The 20,219-nt window shown below is 62.0% G+C and overlaps 1 protein-coding gene across 2 annotated transcripts; it reads right to left on the reverse strand.

Annotated features, from left to right (window-relative positions):
- Nucleotides 1–1,693: 1,693 nt before the first annotated feature.
- Nucleotides 1,694–20,219, reverse strand: LOC124082910 (NADH-cytochrome b5 reductase 3). 2 transcript variants are annotated; one of them, XM_046429435.1, is made up of 9 exons: nt 20,135–20,219; nt 12,698–12,829; nt 9,971–10,043; nt 9,532–9,638; nt 8,005–8,134; nt 7,479–7,562; nt 7,310–7,395; nt 5,950–6,049; nt 1,694–2,664 (listed from the first exon to the last, which is right to left on the reverse strand). In XM_046429435.1, the coding sequence occupies exons 1-9, from the start codon at nt 20,153–20,155 to the stop codon at nt 2,492–2,494; spliced, it is 906 nt and encodes a 301-aa protein (XP_046285391.1). In that variant the 5' UTR covers nt 20,156–20,219; the 3' UTR covers nt 1,694–2,491. The 2 variants fall into 2 exon arrangements, with proteins under 2 accessions (XP_046285391.1, XP_046285392.1); XM_046429436.2 differs by lacking the exon at nt 20,135–20,219 and adding an exon at nt 18,341–18,408.

Genomic DNA, 20,219 nt, shown 5'->3' on the forward strand with positions numbered 1-20,219 from the left:
GCCAGGACTTTGGTGTGAACAAGCTGGAACCTCCAGCAACGCGGCTGGGCAATGCAGTGTTTGGAAATTGGCCCTGTTGTCCCAGGAGTGCACTGCACATGTGGGGCTGGGAGAGTCCGCAGGGACCTTGCATCTGTGCAAACTGCTGTCCCTGTGGGGTTCTGCCTCCTGGGGCACTTGGGCTCAGTGCTTGCTTAATGACATATGCACGGTTTGGTGTAAATAATTCTTTATTGCTCTTTCATAAGGTAGTCGCAGCTTTGTGTGGATCTAGTGAATTCCTTGCATAGGAAGGTGGTACTGCCAGAGAGCTCATTCCAGGGAACATAAAAGGGGCTGCTGAAAACGTTATTCTAAATGACCTCGGGCCTGGGAGGAAGGGGACTCGGCTCCGTGAGTGAACTGACCTAGTTCACTAATTAGTTCTGTTCTTGAGGTGCTGGGGATTGAACTTGGGGTCCGTAGGGCATGCTGGGTGAGAGCGGTCTATCACCCAGCCACAGCCCCCTCACCCTTTTGTGGATGGGGACACTGAGGCCAGGAGAACAGGTCCAATTCCTCTTGTGGACTCTGGGCAAGACCAGTTTCAAATCCTGATATTCTGGCCCTGTTTTCTCATCCTCAGATGGGACAGGAATGAGACCTGGTATGTGTCAAGTGCTCCAAATAGTCCCTGCACACAGTATGGGGAAGGGCCGTGGGGGCCTGCAATTCCTAGGCAGAGTCATGGCCTTGCTCCTGTATGTGGCCAAGGACCAGGGGCAGTATGGAAGAGGGGCCATACCTCTCACCCCCTTAAGATGGGCATTTCTTCCTGCTCCACTCCACTCCAGCCTCTCTGGCCCTCACCACTTCCTCTGCCCCAGGACCTTTGCACCTGCTGTTACCACTCGGTGGAACACCTGCCCCAGTGGAATTGGCTCCTTCCCTTCTTGGAGCTCATGTGCATCTCCTGGGAGGTTTCTGCAGCCCAGCTTTAAGAACATTCCTCCCCTGGGCCTTGACCTATCTGCTGCCTTGAAGTCACCATCCTGCAAATGGTACGTCCTGTGGTGTGCAGTGTCCTTCCCAGTGAGTGCCAGGACCTGGGAGCAGTAACAGGAAGGGGACCAAGTCGGGCCCCACACGTGGGCCCAGGTGTGAAGGAGTGAGGGTGTGTGGCCGCCCTGGCCCTGGGAGCCAGGCACAGGGCTTTGTGCTTCTGACCAGTCTCCAGCCTAGAACTGTTCAGGCCAGAGCCGGCCTCACCAGGGGACAGGAAGGTCGTGACCCGCCCCCTGCCTCAGGCTGTCGCCAGAAGGTGAACGTCCCACTGGAGGCCCAGGGGGGTCCTGAGACAGGCCTGGGGGCCTTTCCACCAGCCAGGGAGGGACAAGGCTGAGCCCCCGGGGCCACACCCTGGCTGGACCTTGCTTCCCAGAGCCGGAGCAGGAGAGCTCAGTGGTGGGTGCTGGTGAGGAGGGTGGGGGGCCGCCATCACTTCCAGATGGTCAGCTGGCTGACCGCCCAGCAAGTGCGTCATGATCACCTGGGCTTCCGTCAAGGGCCCGATGGGGGAAAGCTGGGGGACACTGAGGGAAGCCGCTGGTGGACAGGGGCCCAGTCAGCCGTGGCCTCTGGCGGCCGCGGCTCTTTCCGACCTGCCCCCAACTAGCTCTATCCGCGGCAGAAAGAGACCCGGCTGCGGCCAGAGTCGTCGGCATCAGCAGTTTTACTTCAGCTCTCAGCTGGGACAGTGGACAGCGGGAGGCCGGCAGAGCCACCGGCGGAAGGCACCGTCAGGGCAGCTGGGACAGGAGGTACCGCTCAGGTCTCAGCGGGGCCAGGCAGGCGGGCAGAGACCGGGACAGAGGGACACAGAAATGCCAGGGCCCCTGCGGGGTCACTGCTACCTGCCGAGCCCTCCCTGCCAGGCCTGGGGGCCACCTCCCGGGACAGCGGGGTGGAGGGGGGAGCCTGCTGGGGCCCGGGGTGGGGCGCAGCTTCTCACCCCTGCCATGCCCTCCCAGGGCCTTTAGGTGTGACCTGACTCTGCTGCATGGGGGCCATGTCCCAGGGCCCTGGCTGGGACATTCTGGGTCACCTGCAGCTCCGGGATGCCCTTTCCATTTGTCAACTGGGGTGCCAGGAGGGCTGGGTGGGGCGCAGGCAGGCAGCCTCAGCCTGTGGCCTTGCTGTGGGGGGACCGGGGGTGGGGGGACCAGGGGTAGACCAGGGGTGGCATCTCCGGTAAGAACCAGCTAGTGCCAGACGGGAAGCTGATCCCAAGTGGCCAGCAGTGGCCCACCTCAAACAGAACCTTGCTCCCAAAGAGCCCCTCAGGGGCCAGCTCAGCTGGTGACCACCAGGGCACGGGCAGGCCAGGCTGAACCCGGGGCCCCAGTGTGCGTTGGGGGTGGACGCGGGGGAACCGATGGGAAAGAATGGCGGTGGGGGGCGAGTACGGACGTGGAGAGTTCCTGGCGACGCGCGTGGGGCCAGCGCCCGGCCATCAGAAGGCGAAGCAGAGCTCCTTGGGGTGGCCCACGCGCTCCAGGTTGGGCAGGCAGGCGTACTGGATCATGGGCGGGGGGCCACACATCAGCACCAGCGTCTCCTCCCCGGGGGGCGGCAGGTGGTCCCGGATCATCTCCTCGTTCACGAAGCCCTGGCTGTAGTCCCAGGCTGTGGGCGAGAGACCAGGTGACTGCGGCTCACGGACGGCTCGCTGCCCCCCACCCGGCTCCCAGGCTCTGTGCCCCCACCCCCTTCCTTTCCAGCAAACACAGGCTGCAGAGGGTGACCAGCGGGCCCCACCCCAGCCCTAACACCTGTGGCTTTAGGCCCTGCCACCCGAGGGGCCAGGAGCCCTTCAGCGCTCCCCGCGCTGCACTTCACAGTTTGCAAAGCCTCTTGCCTCCATCTGGCCTCTCTGTGGCCCCCACAACCACCCGTGGGCTGACAGGGCAGGGCGTGCTGGCTCCATCCTATAGATGTGGACTCGCTCGAGGTCATGCCAGGAGGCAGGGACAGTCGAGACACAAGCTGCCGGTCCCACGGTCCCCGAGCCAGTGCCCGGCCCTGTGCAGGTCAGGGTGTGGTCCCCGGCCTCCCACAGGTTCTGGCCTGACTCCGCCCCCTCAGGACATGGGCCCCTAGGAGCAGGGTCTCGTCCACCGGGGATCCTGGGCCTGGCACACAGTGGGTGCTCAGTGACTGAGGCACTGGTGGAACTTGCCCCAGCTGTCCATCACAGTCCATCTCTGTCCCGCAGACCCCCAGGCACACCGTGTCCCCCGTGTCCCCTGGGTCTGGAGCGCCTTTTCATTCCTCTAAGTAACTGGCAATGCTGGGGAGGGGGCGGGTGCTCGTCGACCCCCAGGGAAGAAGTGGACACCAACCTGCGCGCACAGTGGCCAGCAGGGGTGTGGCCATGGGCTGGCAGGGCTGTGAGGGAGATGGGGCCAGGTGGGGGCAGCGGGGAGGAAGAGGAGGCGGGCGTCCACCCTGGCTGCAGCCCGCCAGGCACCCCACACGCCCCTGTGCCTCCGTCCCCACGTGTGGACTCTCAGTCCCTCCCGCCTGTCCCACTGCTCCCCAGCAAGGAGGGCGCCCCAGGCCTGGAGCGCGGGGCAAGTGCTGGTCACCAAGCTGCGCCCCAGCCCAGGCCTCGTCTGAAATGCACCATTTTTTGAGATTTTTTTTCAGTGGGACAAACACCAGTTGGGACCAAAAGGCACCTGCGGCTGTGGCCTTCCCACATGACCGTGACGCCCAGCGCCTGCCTCGTGCTTTCGCTCCTGAGGAGCCTCGGTGGGAGCCTGACCCCCGCCAGCCCCCAGATCAGCTGGAGGGGTGACACTCAGGCAGCTCTTCCCGCGTGGCTTGGGAGGGGGACAGGGATGGCCAGAGAGCGCGGCAGCAGGGAGCAGGGCTACACGTCCGCGGGGTGGCATAAGGAAGTGGCAGAACAGACAGAGGGACGCTGGGTCACCAGCACCTGCCTTTGGTGCTCCTATCGACGTGGCCCAGTGGAGCACTGGCTGGGACAGTGGCTTCGTGCCCCACGTCCCCCCGCCCTGAGCACCCAGGTTTGTTCTTTGCCCCCAAAGAACCTTCTCAAAGGCCAGGGCAACGCAGTGCGGCGGGTGCCTGGGGTGAGGGGCGCGGGATGACGGGAGGCACCTGCCCAGAGGGACCGCGCCCCCTGCGGCACCCAAGCCCACTCACCGGGCTCCTGGGGCAGGAGGGACCGAGATGCTGACCTGGGCCGGGAAGTCTACTGCCCTGAGCAAGGGGTCTTCTTCTCCTGGACCCCGCGAGCCTCCCCTTGGCTGCCGGGAGACAGAGCGAGGCGCAGGCCGTGCGGCTCGTGGGCACCTCGGCGCGTCGGTCCAGCTCATTCCCTGCCCTCACTTCTCTTCCACCCCCTCGCACCTGCACCCCTGTGACTCCCCGTGTGACCCCCGAGCTTCCTGTCCCCCTCCTAGAACCGGAGGCACAGAGAACGTCTTCGCAGCTGGGCACAGACTCGGAAGGACTTTGTAAAAGGCCGCCTGGGAGAAGCGCGTGCGCCAGAGGTGAAATGTGTGGGCTGAAGACACGCGTCCCCGGCAGGAGGGGGACTTGGTGTCCTTTTCTTTCCACACGTGCTGAAGGGGGTTCCTGGGGAAACCGCAGGGGGCCGCCGGTCCTACTTCTTCAGCTCCTGTTGGACTGTGGGTCAGGCGGGAGGGAATAGATGACCCTAACTCCCCAGGAGGTGGCCCACATTGCCATATGCCACCAGCAGGGGTCAGCACTGGCCCTGCCTGGCTGGGGACTTTCCTTTGGGGGCTAAAGTTGGACCTACCCTTGGGGCACCATTAGTCACTGAAGCACGAGGGGCCACCAGAGGCCCCCCCATGGCCCACCGCAGCCCCCTGCCCCCTACAGATACATAAGATAATGTTCCTTTTGTCACTGGAGAAAAAGAATGCAGCTCCAGCTCCCAGGCCAGTGGCCCTGCGGGCTCATCAACAACCCGGTGCAGCGTGTGGCAGGGAGGGGCCTGGCTGGGAAGGGCTGACACCAGTGCAGCCAGAGGCCTGAGGACACAGCTGTCGAGTCCCGGAATCCACCAGGCCCAGGCCTGGCTCAGTCTGGAAGGCCTAGAACCCAATTTGGTCATCCCAGAGGGCGCCAGCCCCAGAGCCGGCTGCTGTGGACAGAGCCTCCCGGTGTGCCCCGTGCTGTGGAAGAGTCTGGAGAACGGCCGCACTGCTCAGCGCAGGAGGTGGACGCAGACCAGGAGGGGTGCTCAAAGAGGCGAGCAGCAGAAGGGCCTGGAAAGGCCTGGCCACACAGGGCCCAGGCCACCCCACAGGTCACCCCTGCAGGGGCCGGACACTCAGTTCCCACAGTGCCCTCGGGTCCGGCTACCCTGGAGCCAGCACCACGGGCACTGCCCCCCAGGAAGCTGCGGCTGCTACTCTTTCTGGCAACGGAGCGAGGTGTTTCTTGTACCCACATTTTTACCTACAGCAGGAAAGTGGAGCTAGCCTGGTTCCCAGAGGGCAAGTTTTGGGGTGGCCCTCATTCACCGCCTCCTACATGGTCAACAGCCTGCCCACCTGGACGGGCAGAACGGAGGTGGTCACATCAGCCAGGACCGCTCCCAGGCTGGTGGTGGGAGGACAGTGGAGTACGGCCGCGGCCACCCCGCCTCCCAGCACCACCCCAGAGAGCAGCCTCCTTCGTCCAGAGGGGCAGCGTCCTGGCTGCAGGCCTGGAGCCGAGACCTGGAACAGGTCCAGCCCCGGCTCTGGTGTTTCCTAGCTGTGCAACGTGGGGCACTCACTTCCCCTCTCTGAGCCCTCGTTCCTCATCTCAAGAGGGGTCACACCACTGCCCTCTCACAGGGTCACTGGGACACGAAATGGGACGCACCAAGGGCCAGGGCAGCCACCCCCTGGGGCCTCTCGCTCTCACCTTCAGGGGCTTTGTCCACCGTGTACCAGAGCTTGAAGCGGGCGGAATGCTCATTCCTCAGTTGCTCCAGCTCGGGCCGCAGCAGGATGTCCTTCTCCGTCTGCAAGGACAGGGCCACATGGTGGGTAAGGGGACAGGGACCACCCTTGGAGACGCTCAGCCAGTGGCGGCCACCGCTCCCACACTAGACAGACTTCCAGCAGGGCAGAGGGCACAGCCCACCAGAGCCCTAGGGACGCCTCCTGCCCCCACCGCCCACCTAGGGAGCCCCCAGCTGCTGCCAAGAGGGTCGTGGCGCACACACGGAGCTGGGCAGCTTTTCAATGGCGAGGGGGCCAGGCACACTACAAAGACAAGTGGCAAGACAGAAGCCAGAACCACAGGGGACACTCAACAGGACTCGGAACAGCTCAGGGACGGCCACCCCGTCACCACGACCCCCAGGGCTACGAGACCACGCAGGAACCGTCCCCTTCAGATGGAGGCTTCGCTGCCCTCGGCCCTCCAGGCCAGCCTCGCAGCTCAGGGATCAGGGCCTACACCCCAATCAGGAACGCGGACACCACCCGCCCTCAACCCGGCCCAGCCCCTCTGCAGCAGCCCCACCAAGCAGCTCCCAGGCCTGCAGGGTTCGGTCCAGCATCACCCCCTCCAAGAAGCCCTCCAGGACTCCCCTGGGGGATCAGGGAATGCCCTTTGAGATCCTCTAACTGAGCCCCTGACCACAGGCCAATGCCCAGTGTCAGCAGACAGGGCTCCTCAGGTCAGTGTGCAGTGTCCCTGACCTCATAGGACTCTGAGAAACAAGGCCCAACAGCACTGCCAACCGGAGAGGGGCAAATAGTGCTGGGTGAAGGGCAGGGTGGACACTCCCGAGCCAGGCAACCCAGGGAGGGTGCCTTTGACCTTCAGGTGCATGATCCACGGGGCCTGAACCCTTCAGCAAGGGGACCGACCAAGGCACTGAGGGACACAGGGCAGAAAGAGGACCAGCATGTACCTAGTACTGCAGTGGGGTGGCCCCCTTGCTAACAGGGAACAGCCCACACTGTGGCCTGGCCCTTGTGGGACCCCACAGCTCTGGTTCCCCAGTGCTCTCAGGACCTCAGGTGGGAGGCACAGGCCCCTGCTGCCCCGGGAGTGGGTGTCGACTATGTTCCCAGGCTGTAGGGGGCAGCTCCCTCCAGCGGGGCCCAGGAGGTGGGGTGCACCTCCGCCCGTCTGCTACACAGAGCCTTCAGAGACCCCTCACGTGCCAGCCACCCCCCATCCAGAGCCATGTGGGACCCTGGGCAGCCTGTCCAGCCCCATCTCCTGGTGGTGGAAGCCAAGCTTGCACATTTGGGTGACGTCCACTGACCTGGTTGGCAAAGAGCAGGTGGCAGACAGTGTGGTCATCCGGGTCCTTCATGATGGCACGGATCACCTGCAGCATCGGGGTGATGCCTGCAAAACAGCACCTGCTTGTACCTGTGCCTCCTCCCACACCTGGACCTCGGCCCATGGCAACTCAGTGGGGGTCCCCGTACCTGTCCCTCCTGCGATCATGCCCACAGACTTCACCGTCTTGATGACAGGGTTGGATTTCTTGTCCGGGCGGATGGCGAACTTCCCTGGGGGAAGAAGGGGGGTGAGCCGGCTCAGTGGGCCAGGGCGGACTGGGCTGCAAGGGTCCAGGGAGGGGGCTGCGCGGCACAACCCAGGACAATTAGGGTGAGGGAGGAAGGTGGAGACCCAGGGCCCCACCAAAATGCCAGAGGGGATTCCAAGAGGAGTCTGCAGTCGTGGAGGCAGAGTGCAGAGGCTGGTGCAGGGGAGGCTGTCCAGGGTCCTGTGCTGGCTTGTGTGGGGGCACTGAGTCACCCAGACAGGAGGTCTGCAGGATGGATCTGGCCCCCAGGGCAGCTGGCCAGCAACCCCTGTGCTGGCCACCTATCCCCTAAACAGCCAGGGAGGCTAAGGATGGCTTGCCCAACCAGTCTGCACCAGAGACTCGGGTCCCCCCAGCACACGCCTCTCTGGGTCCACGCAGCCCGGGGAGCCAACGCGAATCACCTTTGCCCTGATAGACCAGCAGCCCGTTGGGGCCCCGGAACTCGATGGTGTCTCCAATCTGCATGTTTTCCAAGTACTGCGACATCTTCCCTCCATCGGGGAACTTGGGGTGGGTGTCCTTGAAGTAAACCTGTGGGACACTCATGCAACTTGGTCCCTGCCTCGGGGACTGGGGGGGGGGGGTGCACTTCCTCTGGATTCTCATGAGGCCCGTGTGGCCTTCTCCCGGAGGGACCCTCCCACACCAAAGCTCACCACCCACGTTCTGTGCCCCAGGAATCTGCCCTCCACCTAATGTCCCTGGGAGAGCAGGGTCCCAACTCCCACTGGGACTCCGCTGGCCTGCACAGCAAAAGCCCCGGGACCTCAGTCCTCCTGGCCCAGGTCTCTCCATCTGTCCAGTCATAAAACCATCGGCCTTGGAGCGGCCCCCTCCGGAGCCCTCGGGACCACGGTCCAGGGAAACGGGGATAACTGAACTAAGACGCCCCCGGGAGACGTGGGGAGACAGGACAGCGGCACTCTGCCAGGGCTGGGCCGGCGTCCAGGGGCACCGTGCTGGGCGTGGCTCACGGGTAGAGCACCTGCCTAGCAGATGCGAAGCCCTGGGTTCCACCTCCAGCACCAGGAAGAAAGGGGGGCCCAGTGACAGGGCTCAGGGGTCCCTGGAGGCGCTGGGCAGGGAGGCCAGGGACGTCTGCATCTTGACTGGGGAGTCTCTAGTCCCCAGCGGCCGACAGCCTGGGGGCTCTCACCTGCTGGATGTGCTCTCAGTTGAGAGCTGTGTTTCTAATCTTATAAATGGGACATGCTGCTGGTGGCAGTTTTCTCTCTTTCCACTCAGTGTGCATTTTTTTGTTCTGGGGGGTACCAGGGATTGAACCCAGGGCACTTAGCCACTGAGCCACACCCCCAGCCCTTTTCTGTATTTCATTAGAGACAGGCTCTTGCTAAGTTGCTTAGGGCCTCACTAAGTCTCAGACGCTGGCCTTGAACTTGCCATCCTCCTGCATTAGCCTCCCAGGCCTCATGACCGTGCCAGGCGGCATGGGTTATTTAAGATCCCTGCCAGGAGCTCGACACTGGTCTGCTGCTTCTGACAGCTGCATCTTGTCCATGGTGGGCATCCACTTCCCTCCCCGTGGCAGACCCCAGGAAACCCCTGGGCCCAGCTCCCTGAAGGACATTCACAGGTTCCTCACAGGCTCCCTAGTGGACCTGTGGGCCACAGAGACCCTCTCATGAGCACACTCGTCACCTGGCTGTTGCTCCTCGGGAGTGTGTGTCCACTCCAGCTGGTCAGCCTTCCTGGCTCCTTTCTGCAGATCGCCTGTCCTTGTTTCAAGACGCCCATCCTGGCCCCTGGCCCCAACCTCTGCCGAGACCCCTCATTTGCTATTGCTGGTAAACTATAATTTGCTGTTAACTCAGAAACAGGGGCAAGGAAGCACCGGGCCTTCAGAGACTGTGGGGACTCGGGTGTGGCTATGCCACACTGCCCCCTGAAGCGACGCCTCGGGGCCTCACCTTGATGACCAGGTCCACGAAGCCCTTGTCGTCATCACTGGACACAGGTGTGTAAGGCCGAATGACCAGGTTCCCGTTGATGCGAGTGGAGAGGTAAATATGCTGACCTGCAAGACAGGAGGGGTCGCTTTGGGCAGACCACCAGGGCCGTGCACCTGCCTGCATTCAAACCTCAGCTTGGTCTTGGTTCCCACAGCCCCCCCACCACCCCAGGGGGTCCCCAGCATTCCCAGCTTCCTACCTCTGTCCCTGCTGGCGCCACCACCAAGGACCCCAGGGACCTTCCACTCACATTCTAACAGACTCATCCCCCAAGGCCTGGGACGCTGTCACCTCCCTCTTGAAGCCCTTCTGCTCTGCCCGGAATGGCCAGGTGCCCACCTCCCTGACCTAGCGCCCAGGTCTGCGGCTCCCTGCGGCTGGGTCGGGTGGGACTCACCGATAGGGAGGCCCAGGATGTGCTGGGGCGACGGCAGGGCAAAGCGGAAGCGCCGGGTGTCGTGGCTGATGATCTGCAGAGAGGCCCAAAGCCACTGATGGCACCCGGGGCAGGGGCACTGCCGCACCCCAGGCCCCCCCTCCCCAGGGTCCCTGTGCGTCCTTCTGAGAAGTGACGCTGACACAGGAGACGCGCACACACCAGGGGCCCTCTGCTTCTGCTGGCCCCTCCCCTGCCACAGCCCCAACAACAAGGGGGTCAGAGCAAGGATGAACCAGGGCTCCAAAGGGAGGACATCAGGTGGCCCAAAAGTGCCCCAGGGGAAGGAGGACCCAGCCCCAGCTGAGCCAGGGCCTGGGAAGAGCTGACACAGGCCACACGTGACCCAGCTGCCCAGGTCCCGCTGCAAGACGAGCTCTAGTAGCCACTGCGGTGGCCCTCGAGAGATGGCACAGCCAGGGCCAAGGGGGCTGTGTAGGGCAGTGGCCCGGCAGCCCCCACTCCCAGGAATCCGGGGCCTGCCACACCAAGAGCCCACAGCCAGGCCTCTGCTCTGCACGCTGGGCCCCAGGGACAGCTGGGCTCCCTTGAGGTGGCTAAGAGCCAGGCCGGCTGAGGAAGGAGCTGAGGCCAAGCCCAAGTCCTCCCTAGTTAAGTGGAGTGTCCATCAAGGCCAGGGAGCAACGTGGTGAACCGGTCAGAGCTGGGACCAGACCCAGTGTCCTGACTGTCCCCTCGGCTCTTTTGCACCAGGTGTCCGTATGTGGCAAGGTCCCCAGTGGACAGAGAACCGTCACTTGGGGATAGGACAACGGACTTTGCTAAAGGGACAGGACATCACAGAAGCCTATCCTGGCCGGTCTGAGAACTCCTGACTCTTCAGAGGACAGTGACCTCTGTGGTTCATGAGCAGAGGCAAATGTCAGGGAGGACAGGGCCCAGGTGCCAGCTGGCATGGGCTTGCGGGTGGCCTCTCTGCCCACTCTCTGAGCCCAGACCTCAAAGCTGCTTCCCCAGACTCGGCCCTCAGGGCAAATGGAGCTTCAAGCCTCCCAGGAGTGGAGTCCAGGATTACTGAGTGGTCAAGGTCAGACATTTTTTGTTGGGATTACAGAAATGAGAGAAGCCACTGGGAACTATGGGGCCGGACAACCTCCAGGCTCCAAAGAAGCAACAGCAGGCCACTAGCCACCGGCCAAGCCAGAGGGCAGCGTGGGAGGGCAGAGACTGACTGCAGGACTTCTACCACCTGCTCAATCAAAGGGACCGGTCCTTTGTGTAACATCCCTGTGACAAACACTGGACTGTCATTCAGAAACGAAGCGGCTTTGGATTAATCATGAACAGATATCCATGCCCCAGAGCCGCACCAAAAAGAAAACCAGGTTATCCACAAAGAACCCCGTGTGCCCCTATCTGTCCTGCGCACGTCACGTGCGTGTGAATGTCATGCCCAGAAGATGGCCCATGTTACAGGCCGCTTCAGGGCCAGTGCCCCCCACCGGGCCTGGGACACAGCGACGGGATGGGGCTGGGGCCAAGGGACCATGCAACCTCACAGTTTTCACAGTAAGCGCGTCAGGACCTTCTGTACTTCTAGAATCCAAAAACGTCAACAATTTTAAAAACTGGTTTCAAAATATTATGATTTCGGGCTGGGGCTGGGGCTCAGGGGCAGAGCGCTTACCTAGCACGTGTGAGGCCCTGGGTTCGATCCCCCGGCCCCACATACAAATAAACAAACAAAGGTACTGTGTCCACCTACAACTAAAAAAAAAATTAAAAAAAAACAAAAAACTACCACTTCATTTTGGTTAAAAAAAAAAAAAGAGCATGTGTCCACGTGCATATAAAATATACAGAAAGGGTGAGAGGAGCGATTTATTTTTTATTTTGCAATTTTTTGCTTCTGTCTGGTTTTTAATTTTTCTAAGAACTTGGTCCCAGAAGCTGCAGGCTCTAGCCGCAGGGATCCAGCGGGGCTCAGGTCAACCCTGCGGGACACCAGGGTGGGTGGAGGCCGGGCCTGGAGCAGAGCCTTTTCTGCCCCGTGACTCAGGCCTCCCGCCACGCCTTCCTAAGGCACCGAACAAGGCCAGGAAACAGCCCTGACCAGGCGGCCAGGCGACGGACGGAGCGGCCTTCGGTCCTGCTCAGAGGACCAGGAGAGGAGATCAGAGGGGGCAGGAAGCCGGGGCCAGAGCAGAGACCCCGCAGGAATCCATGCAGACGCAGAAAATGGACGGATCTTCCGGGTCCCCATCCCAAGGGACTGGAAGCCCTGTTCCCTCATCTTCTAAACGGGGTGCGCACCCCAAGTCGTGAGGAGCTGAGGCCAAGCCCAAGTCCTCCCTAGTTAAGTGGAGTGTCCATCAAGACCAGGGAGCAACATGGTGAACCGGTCAGAGCTGGGACCAGACCCAGTGTCCTGACTGTCCCCTCGGCTCTCTTGCACCAGGTGTCCGTATGTGGCAAGGTCCCCAGTGGACAGACAGCCATCACTTGGGGTAAGGACAATGGACTTTGCTAAAGGGACAGCACATCACAGAAGCCTATCTTGACCTTCCAGGGGCTGAGTGGGGTCAGGGACCTGGTTTCAATCCCCCTACCACTTCCTGGTGGCCTCGGCAAGAGACGTCACCTTGCTCTCTGCACCTATAAAATGGGCAGAGAACTGACAGGGACCAGAGTAGGTGCCCAGGACACCAGGGAACGCCTGGCACCCACCTCCTTGTCGATGAGCCGCAGCGGGTACTTGATGTCGGGGCTCTCGAGGGTGATGGCAGGCGAGGACCGCTGGAACAGCTTCATGAGCAGGCTGTAGAGGAACCAGACCGGGGACAGCACCACGTGGCCCAGCTGCAAGGACAGGGGTGGACCCACCAGGTCAGCACAGGGCAGGAAGGAGCCTGGCAGACACCAGTCGGTTCCCACCCCAGACCGCTGCCCACCCCACCACCCACCTGCAGGCGCTCCACCATCCACCCCGCTGCCTGCTGGGGGAAGCTACAAAACCGGACAAATGACACCCGTCCCCACCCTCCTCAGTCTTCGGAGCTCAGCACCCAGAGAAAAAGTCCCTGGAAAAGCTCCACGTCCCCTGGAACAGGGACTCAGACAGTGACACATCTGAACAGATTTTCCTTTCTCACTCTGGCTGCTGGGAAGCTCAGCATGAAATTAGCCCCAAGCACTGTGTCTGTGGGGCACTTGCTGGGAGCCGTGCCCTCTGAGGGCCTCCGCTACACACAAGGCAGAAGGCCAGGGCCCAGAGAGCTGTGGCCCTCGCCTGCGAGAAGTGACTCAGCTGACCCAAGCCCCATTGGCTTGCTGTGGTGGGCTCTGCAGGAGACAGGAGCCACCTGGCGGCCCTAAGAAACTGGGTTCAAAGGGGCAGTGGAGCCCCGCAGGCCTCTTAGGTGTGGACGGTGGGTGGGTCCTTCGGTGGATCGGAGTGGGTGATCATTGATTCGTCTACACCTACTTAGCTAGAATCTGCACTTTGTAGACTGAGTAAAGGAGGAAGCTCCAGGTGGGGCTCAGCCCAAAGAAGCAACAGCCTGCCACCGGCCACCAGCCAACAGCCACGCCAGAGGGCAGCGTGGGAGGACATCTGTACCTGCTCAATCAAAGGGGCAGGTCCTTTGTGTAACATCCCTGTGACCAACACTGGACTGTCATTCAGAATGAAGTGGCTTTGGGTTAATCATGAACAGATATCCATGCCCCAGGGCAGCGCCAAAAAGAAAACCAGGTTACCCAAAAACAACCTCATGCAGGGCGCGATGGCCCACAGCTGTCATCCCAGCGGCTCTGGAGGCTGAGATAGGAGGATTGGGAGTTCAAAACCAGCCTCAGCAATGGCGAGGCACTAAGCAGCTCAGTGAGACCCTGTCTCTAAATAAAATACAAACTAGGACTGGGGGTGTGGCTCAGGTGAGACTCAGCAGAAAACGAGAACAGCTGAAGGCACCATCCCAACCAGCAAGCGCCACAGTGAGAGGCCACCACGTCGTGCACCCCCAACCCCAGGCACAGACCCCACACTGCCTCTGTGGCCTTCCTCCAAAAGCAGCAGCCTGACAAGCCAGAGGGACACTGAGGGACCTGAGTTCACCAGAAGAACTGGCCATGGCTCCCCCTCGCTACCTGCACTGAGGACTGACTGAGCCCAGGGGTGCTCTACCCCTGAGCTATGTCCCCAGCCCTTTTCATTTTGAAACAGGGTCTCACTGAATTGCCCAAGCTGGCCTTGAGCTTGTGATCCTCCTGCCTTAGCCTCCCGAGTAGCTGAGATCACGGGTGTGCGCCACCGCACCCGGCTTGGCCATGGTCGGTGACATGAAAAACTAAGGCCAGCCAGGCCTGGTGGCGTACGCCTGTAATCCCAGCAGCTTGGGAGGCTGAGGCAGAAGGATCCCGAGTTCAAAGCCAGCCTCAGCAAAAGCAAGGCACTAAGCAGCTCAGTGAGACCCTGTCTCTAATAAAATATAAAGTAGGGCTGGGGGTGTGGCTCAGTGATCCAGTGCCCCTGAGTTCAGTCCCCAGTACCCCCCACCAAAAAAAAAAAAAAAATCTAAGGCCAAAGAAGTGGACCAGCTGCGGAGGCTCCAAGGGGTTGAACGGCACCCCCCAGACAATGTGCAAACCTGAGGCTGCGCCTGACTTGGAAATGGGGTCTCTGCAGACGTAGGTCAAGTGGCCTTAGACCCTGAATCCACCCAACAAGGGACACGTGGGAGAAGAGCAGGAGACACAGAGAAGCTCGTGTGAAGCCAGAGGTGCCGGCAGGAGTGACGGCCACAGCCAGGCAGCAGGCAAGGCCACCGACTCCTTAACTGCAGACTTGTGGCCTCCAAGATGGTGGCAGCCAACGTCTGCGGCCTTGAGCTACTGTTTGTGGTGACTCAGGGCTGCGCTGGGGACGGCGGAGGCCAGGGAGACAGAATGATTAAATGCACTGGTGGTTTCGGCTGAGCTCCTGGGCCAGGAAAGAAATATTTACAAAGAACAGGGCAGAGCCTGCTGTGAGACTGGAATGAGGACCGCGGATCAGACAGGGCTCAGAGCTGCCTCCGGTCTGGGCTTCAGTCTGCGGCTAAGCAGAGGGTTCACGAGCTCTTAGGAGAGGTGCACCGAAGGATTCGGGGTCAGAGGAACAAGTTCCTGCCAAATACCTTACACACACGGGTAGGGGGCTACACACACACACACACACACGTCTTATCCTAGGTAACGCGGGAGGAAATGAAGCAAACCCCGACATTCCTGCAGCTATACTGTAACCGTGAAATTATTTCAAAGCTAAAAAGTGTCACCGGGTGCAGTGGCGCATGCCTGTGATCCCAGTGGCTTGGTGGACTGAGACAAGAGGATCGTGAATACAAAGCCATCAAAAGTGAGGTGCCAAGCAACTCAGTGAGACCCTGTCCCTAAAAAAGAAAGAAAATACTACAAAATAGGGCTGGGGATGTGACTCGGTGGCCAAGCGCCCCTGAGCTCAATCCCCAATGCCAGAGGGAAAAAAAAAGTCAGGGGTGCTGGCCCGGTGGCACACGCCTGTAACCCCAGCACTGGGGAGGCTGAGGCAGGAGGGTCACAAGATCCAGACCAGCCTGGGCAACTTACTGAGACCCTGTTCTGCCCCACACAAAAAGGCTGGGGGTAGAGCTCAGTGATATGATAGAGACCCCTGGATTGAGTCGGAGGAGGAGGAGGAAGAGGAGGATGGGCGGGGGGAGAAGAGAGGCGGGTGCATACTGATGGTTCAAACAGATTGAGAACCAATGTTTACATAAAATGCTCTCAAGAAAGCCAGCCCACCACTGGTCCATGTATCTTCCCTAGTCCATTTTCCCAACTTTCATTCTCTCAACGAATGACCCTGTGTGTTCTCTTCTTATCATAACCCTACAGTTCTCCTTTTCACCCTGGATGCCAGGAAGCTCAGATCCAAGTCCCCGGCTTGCATTCGGGCCTCTCTGCTCCCTTGGGATCTGCACAGGCCTCTCACAGCAGCACATTCTCACTCCTCGGGGCCCAGTCCCACTGCCCCTCTCCTGGAGGCCCCGCCGGGACTCCCTGCCCTGTAACAACTCGGGCTGGGCCTCTGTGTCCTATCTAGAAAGAGGGTGAGGCCCACAGCAGGGCTGTCCTGCCACAGGACGTGTGAGGTGAGACCAGGCGGGGCCCAGGTCACAGAGGGGTCTGTACCCTGGTAAGTGTGGGGTGGACGCTCAGGGGAAGGGAGGGCAGAGGTGCCCAGAACCCACAGCAGGCCTGGCCCCCAAACCGCCCAGCAGCTCTGAGCTGCCCGTCTGCAGTCACAGACCCTTTGTTGGGCTCAGAACAAAATGCCTCTCCCAGCTGAGGCCTCGCCCTGGGGGTTCCCTGGCATGTGACCAATGGGTCTAAAAGGAAGGGCCGAAGGTGCCCATAACCCACCCGTGCCACGGCCACGGAGCAAGTCTCGCCACCACCCACTTCACAGGCGCCCGCTGTGTGCCAGCCACCCCGCGGCAGCTCGCCCATTCTGGGGCTCTCGGCTCTGGTGGGCAGCATGGGCTCTTAGGTCAGAGAGACCCGGGTTCAAGTCCCAGCTCAGGACCTTGGGAACGTCTTCCCAGGTCCCGTACTGGACTACGACAGCCCCGGCCCCTCTCTGGAATCCATGGGGACAAGGACTACTCTGATGATTCCCCTGTGATGGACCGGGCCATGCCAAGCAAGAAGCCATATCCCCCAGGGGAATCGGTGCAGGGTCAGGTGAGTGAGGACAGGTTTGCAGAAGTCACCCCTGTTGGGAGCCCTGGCCATGAACTTGAATGACATGAGCCAGTGGGGCTGTGTGGTGCACCCCCGAGTTTTAATTTCCCCCAGCACTGCCGTTTAAGTGCACAGTCAAGTGTAACGGCACAGCCCCCTGCCCTGGGGACACATTCTGCAGCTCCACCCCGGCCTCCCTCAGTGGCAGGAGGCAGGGACACCTCTCTTCCCGTCTGACAAATAAGGGCCCTGGGGGGGGCCTGGGCCTTGGTTCCCAACGTTCTGTGACTCACCCCACCTCGCTCTTGCCTGAGCCCACGAGCGCTGGCCTGTGTCAGGGCCCTGGACTCTGGCCAGTGCTCACACCCACCCGGGACCAGCCCAGGGCTCAGCTGCTGAGCCAGCTCCCGCGTGTTCCCAGGTAACCCTGGAGTGTCTTGTCCCCACTGGCCCCGGTCCTCAGTGCAGGAAGCACTCAACAAATATTTGTGGAATTAATTCCTGAAGAGACAACAGCACCCCCCCTCCCTTTTTATCTGGAAGTTTCCAGAACCAGGACAAGAGCCCAGCCCATCCTGTTTGTCTCATGCCCTCCGCCAAGCGGCCTCGGGTCTGGGCTGCTCCTTCGCCTGCCTCGGCCCTGAGGGTGCACAGGGCGCAGAGGAGCAGGCTCACAGGGGCGCCCCGGTCAGCGCACAGCCAACCAGCGCTCTGCCCCACGGCCTCACACAACCCCAGGCTGCCATCCACCAGGGAGTTGCTACCACCGCTCCCTCCCATTTCAGGTGACGACAATGACCTAAGCCCAGGGACACTTATGGCCACTGAAAGCAAAGCAGTGGACTTTTTTGTGGGGGGCACCAGGGATTGAACTCAGGGGTGCTTAACCACTGAGCCACTCCCCAGCCCATTTTTAGATTTTATCTAGAGACAGGGTCTCACGAAGTTGCTGAGGCTGGCTTTGAACTCGCAATCTTCCTGCCTCGGCCTCCCAAGTCTCTGGGATTACAGGCGTGCGCCACTGCACCTGGCAGAGGTGAACTTCTGATGTGTAAAAATTCCTATCTGGCAGCTGTGGGCAGACCCCCCCACCCCAGGAGCACGAGCCAAAGGGGCAGAGGTCACCGTGGCCAGGAGACTGGAGGGTGAGGCCTTGGTCTCTGCTCCCACCCATGGGAGTAGAACAGGCTTGGCCCCATCCAGGTCCCCAGCAAACCAGCAACAAACCGGAGAGATGCCACAGCCCTCCCCAGGTCCTCCACAGCTGTGCAGGGGGCACGCACACCCCACCCCACCCATTCAGCCACCTGGAGGACCTCAGGGCAGCTGCCTCCCAGCTCTGCCCCATCAGGAAACCCACCGCCTGCCTCTCCTTGCACCCAGGACATCCCCAGGGAGCCCTGAGACAGTCCCTAGCTCCCTCACCATGGTCAACAGGCTGCTCCCAGGCAGGTGCCCTGCCCAGCTGCCCACCCCTGCAATTCCTCACTGGGCCCTGGGACCCACTCTACCCAGGCCAGGGATGGGAGGGGAGAGAACCAGCTCACCCACAAGTGCCAGCTCCCTGGCCTGGGGCTCGGACAAGCCAAATAGCAACTTGTTTACCTGTCCACCACCAGACCGCCTGCTGTCCCACCAGGATCTGAGGGCCCACCTTCCTCACGGCCCTATTCTAAGCAGGAGGAAGTGGGAGGGAGGAGAGGAAGTCCTGTAGGGGGGACTCTGGGCTGGGCTAGGAGTGTGAGTGAAGGAATCAGGAGGCGGCAGGTGGATGGCTCAGCTGCTCTCCATGTGGGAGAACAGGGCCATGCTTCCCTGGGCTGGGGGTGCTGGGCCACAAGGCACAGAGCTTCCAGGGGCAGTGGGAACACCCTGTACCTCCTACCTGTGGTGTGGGCCCGTGGGGGCCTGCTGAGCGCTCAGGCTGGGCTAGAAGCTAGGGAGTCCAGGACAGCAGGCCAAACCGCCAACGTTCTCCCCAGATGGATGGCCGACTCTAATGTCAACCCCTGGACCAGGTCCCCCAAAGTGTGGAGGAGGCCTCCCGCAGGGCCTGCACCACCCAGATAAGACCTGATGCACTCAGCCCAGCGGCCTCTGCCAGGGCATGCAGGATGCCTTGGATGGGCAGGTCCGGAGGCCTGGCTCGGGGCGTGCTGTGGGTGTCAGGGCCCAAGCTGGGGTCCCAGCAGAACCTACAGTACAGGGTCAATCCCAGACACCCTTTGGACAGATGAAGCCAGGGATTGGTGAGATGTCCCGCTCCTAGACATGGCTCTGCCTCTCACAGGGTCTGCTCACAGCACAAGATTAGAGCAGCAGGGGATCCAGCAACTGGGCCAGAAGGCGAGAAGCCCCTGGAAAGCAGAGCAGGGAAGGGGCGGGCAGGAGGCCTCAGACCTCTGAGGCTGCCCTTGGTCCGAGTGTCCCCCAGGGTCCTGGGCAGGCTCACTTTGATAAGCAAATGCCCAGCACAAGAGGCTTCTGCCTAGATCCCCAAGCAGGAGCTTCAAAGCCCAGAGTGGGGAGGAAGGTGCCCTGTACGAGGTGGTGCCTGGGGTGGAGGTGGCCTCTGCTCCCACACTCAGTGAGCCACCCCTGGGGCCAGGGGGTGTGCCTAGGGGCGGTGTCCGCCCTCTGTAGTCACAGCTCTGTCCACACTGGGCACAGCCTCCACTCCCTCCACAGTTGTTTTTAAGAAACTGGAGAGAGGGAACTGGCCCAGGGGTGCACACCTGTCACCCCAGCTACTTAGGCAGAGGTGGGAGGGGCACTAGAACTTAAGATCCCTCTGGGAAAAGCAGGGAAAGAAATCAGAGAGGACAGGGCCTGGGGGGAGGGGAGAGGGGGAGGGGAGAGGGGGAGGGCGGGCCTGGGCTAAGCAGAGTGACAGCATGAGTGGACAATGCTGCCCCACAGGTCCAGGATCCCGCGGTGCCGCGGGCCGCGGGCCAGGTCTGGGTGGCATTTCTTCATCTGCGAAATGGAGCTAACGGCGCCACCTCAAAGTAGGGTGGCCGCGCAGCCTTGGTGGGGCAGGGACAGCCGAGCCTCGGGAGCGCCGCGGCCCGCCAATCAGACCAGCCAAGCGGTCCCACCCAGCGACGCGGCGCCGCACGCACCGCACGCCCCGCGCCCCCGCGCCCACCCTCCCAAACCCCGCTCCGCGCCCTCCGCGCGCGCCCGCCCCGCGCCCACCCTCCCGCGCCCACGCGCCCGCCCCCGCCCGCCGCCGCCCGCCGCACACACCCATCCGCGCACTTCAGCGCCGCACGCGCCCGTCGCAGCCTCGCCCCGGCCTCGGGGCTGCGCGCGTCACGCACCCGCTCTCACGGCCGCGGGGCAGGAGCCGCGGTGGCCCCGGCCCGGCATCCGCCGGCCGCGCGCCCCGCCGCCTACCGTGCTCAGCTGGGCCCCCATGGTGCCGCCGCGCTGCGCTGCTCCGCCGCCGCCCCGACCGCCGGCCGCCGCCCCAGCCCGCCCC

Source organism: Marmota monax, unplaced genomic scaffold (assembly GCF_021218885.2).
Source record: "Marmota monax isolate L192 unplaced genomic scaffold, Marmota_monax_Labrador192_F-V1.1 WCK01_AAM20220418_F8-fsc00051, whole genome shotgun sequence".
In the NCBI taxonomy this organism is placed as follows: domain Eukaryota; kingdom Metazoa; phylum Chordata; class Mammalia; order Rodentia; family Sciuridae; genus Marmota; species Marmota monax.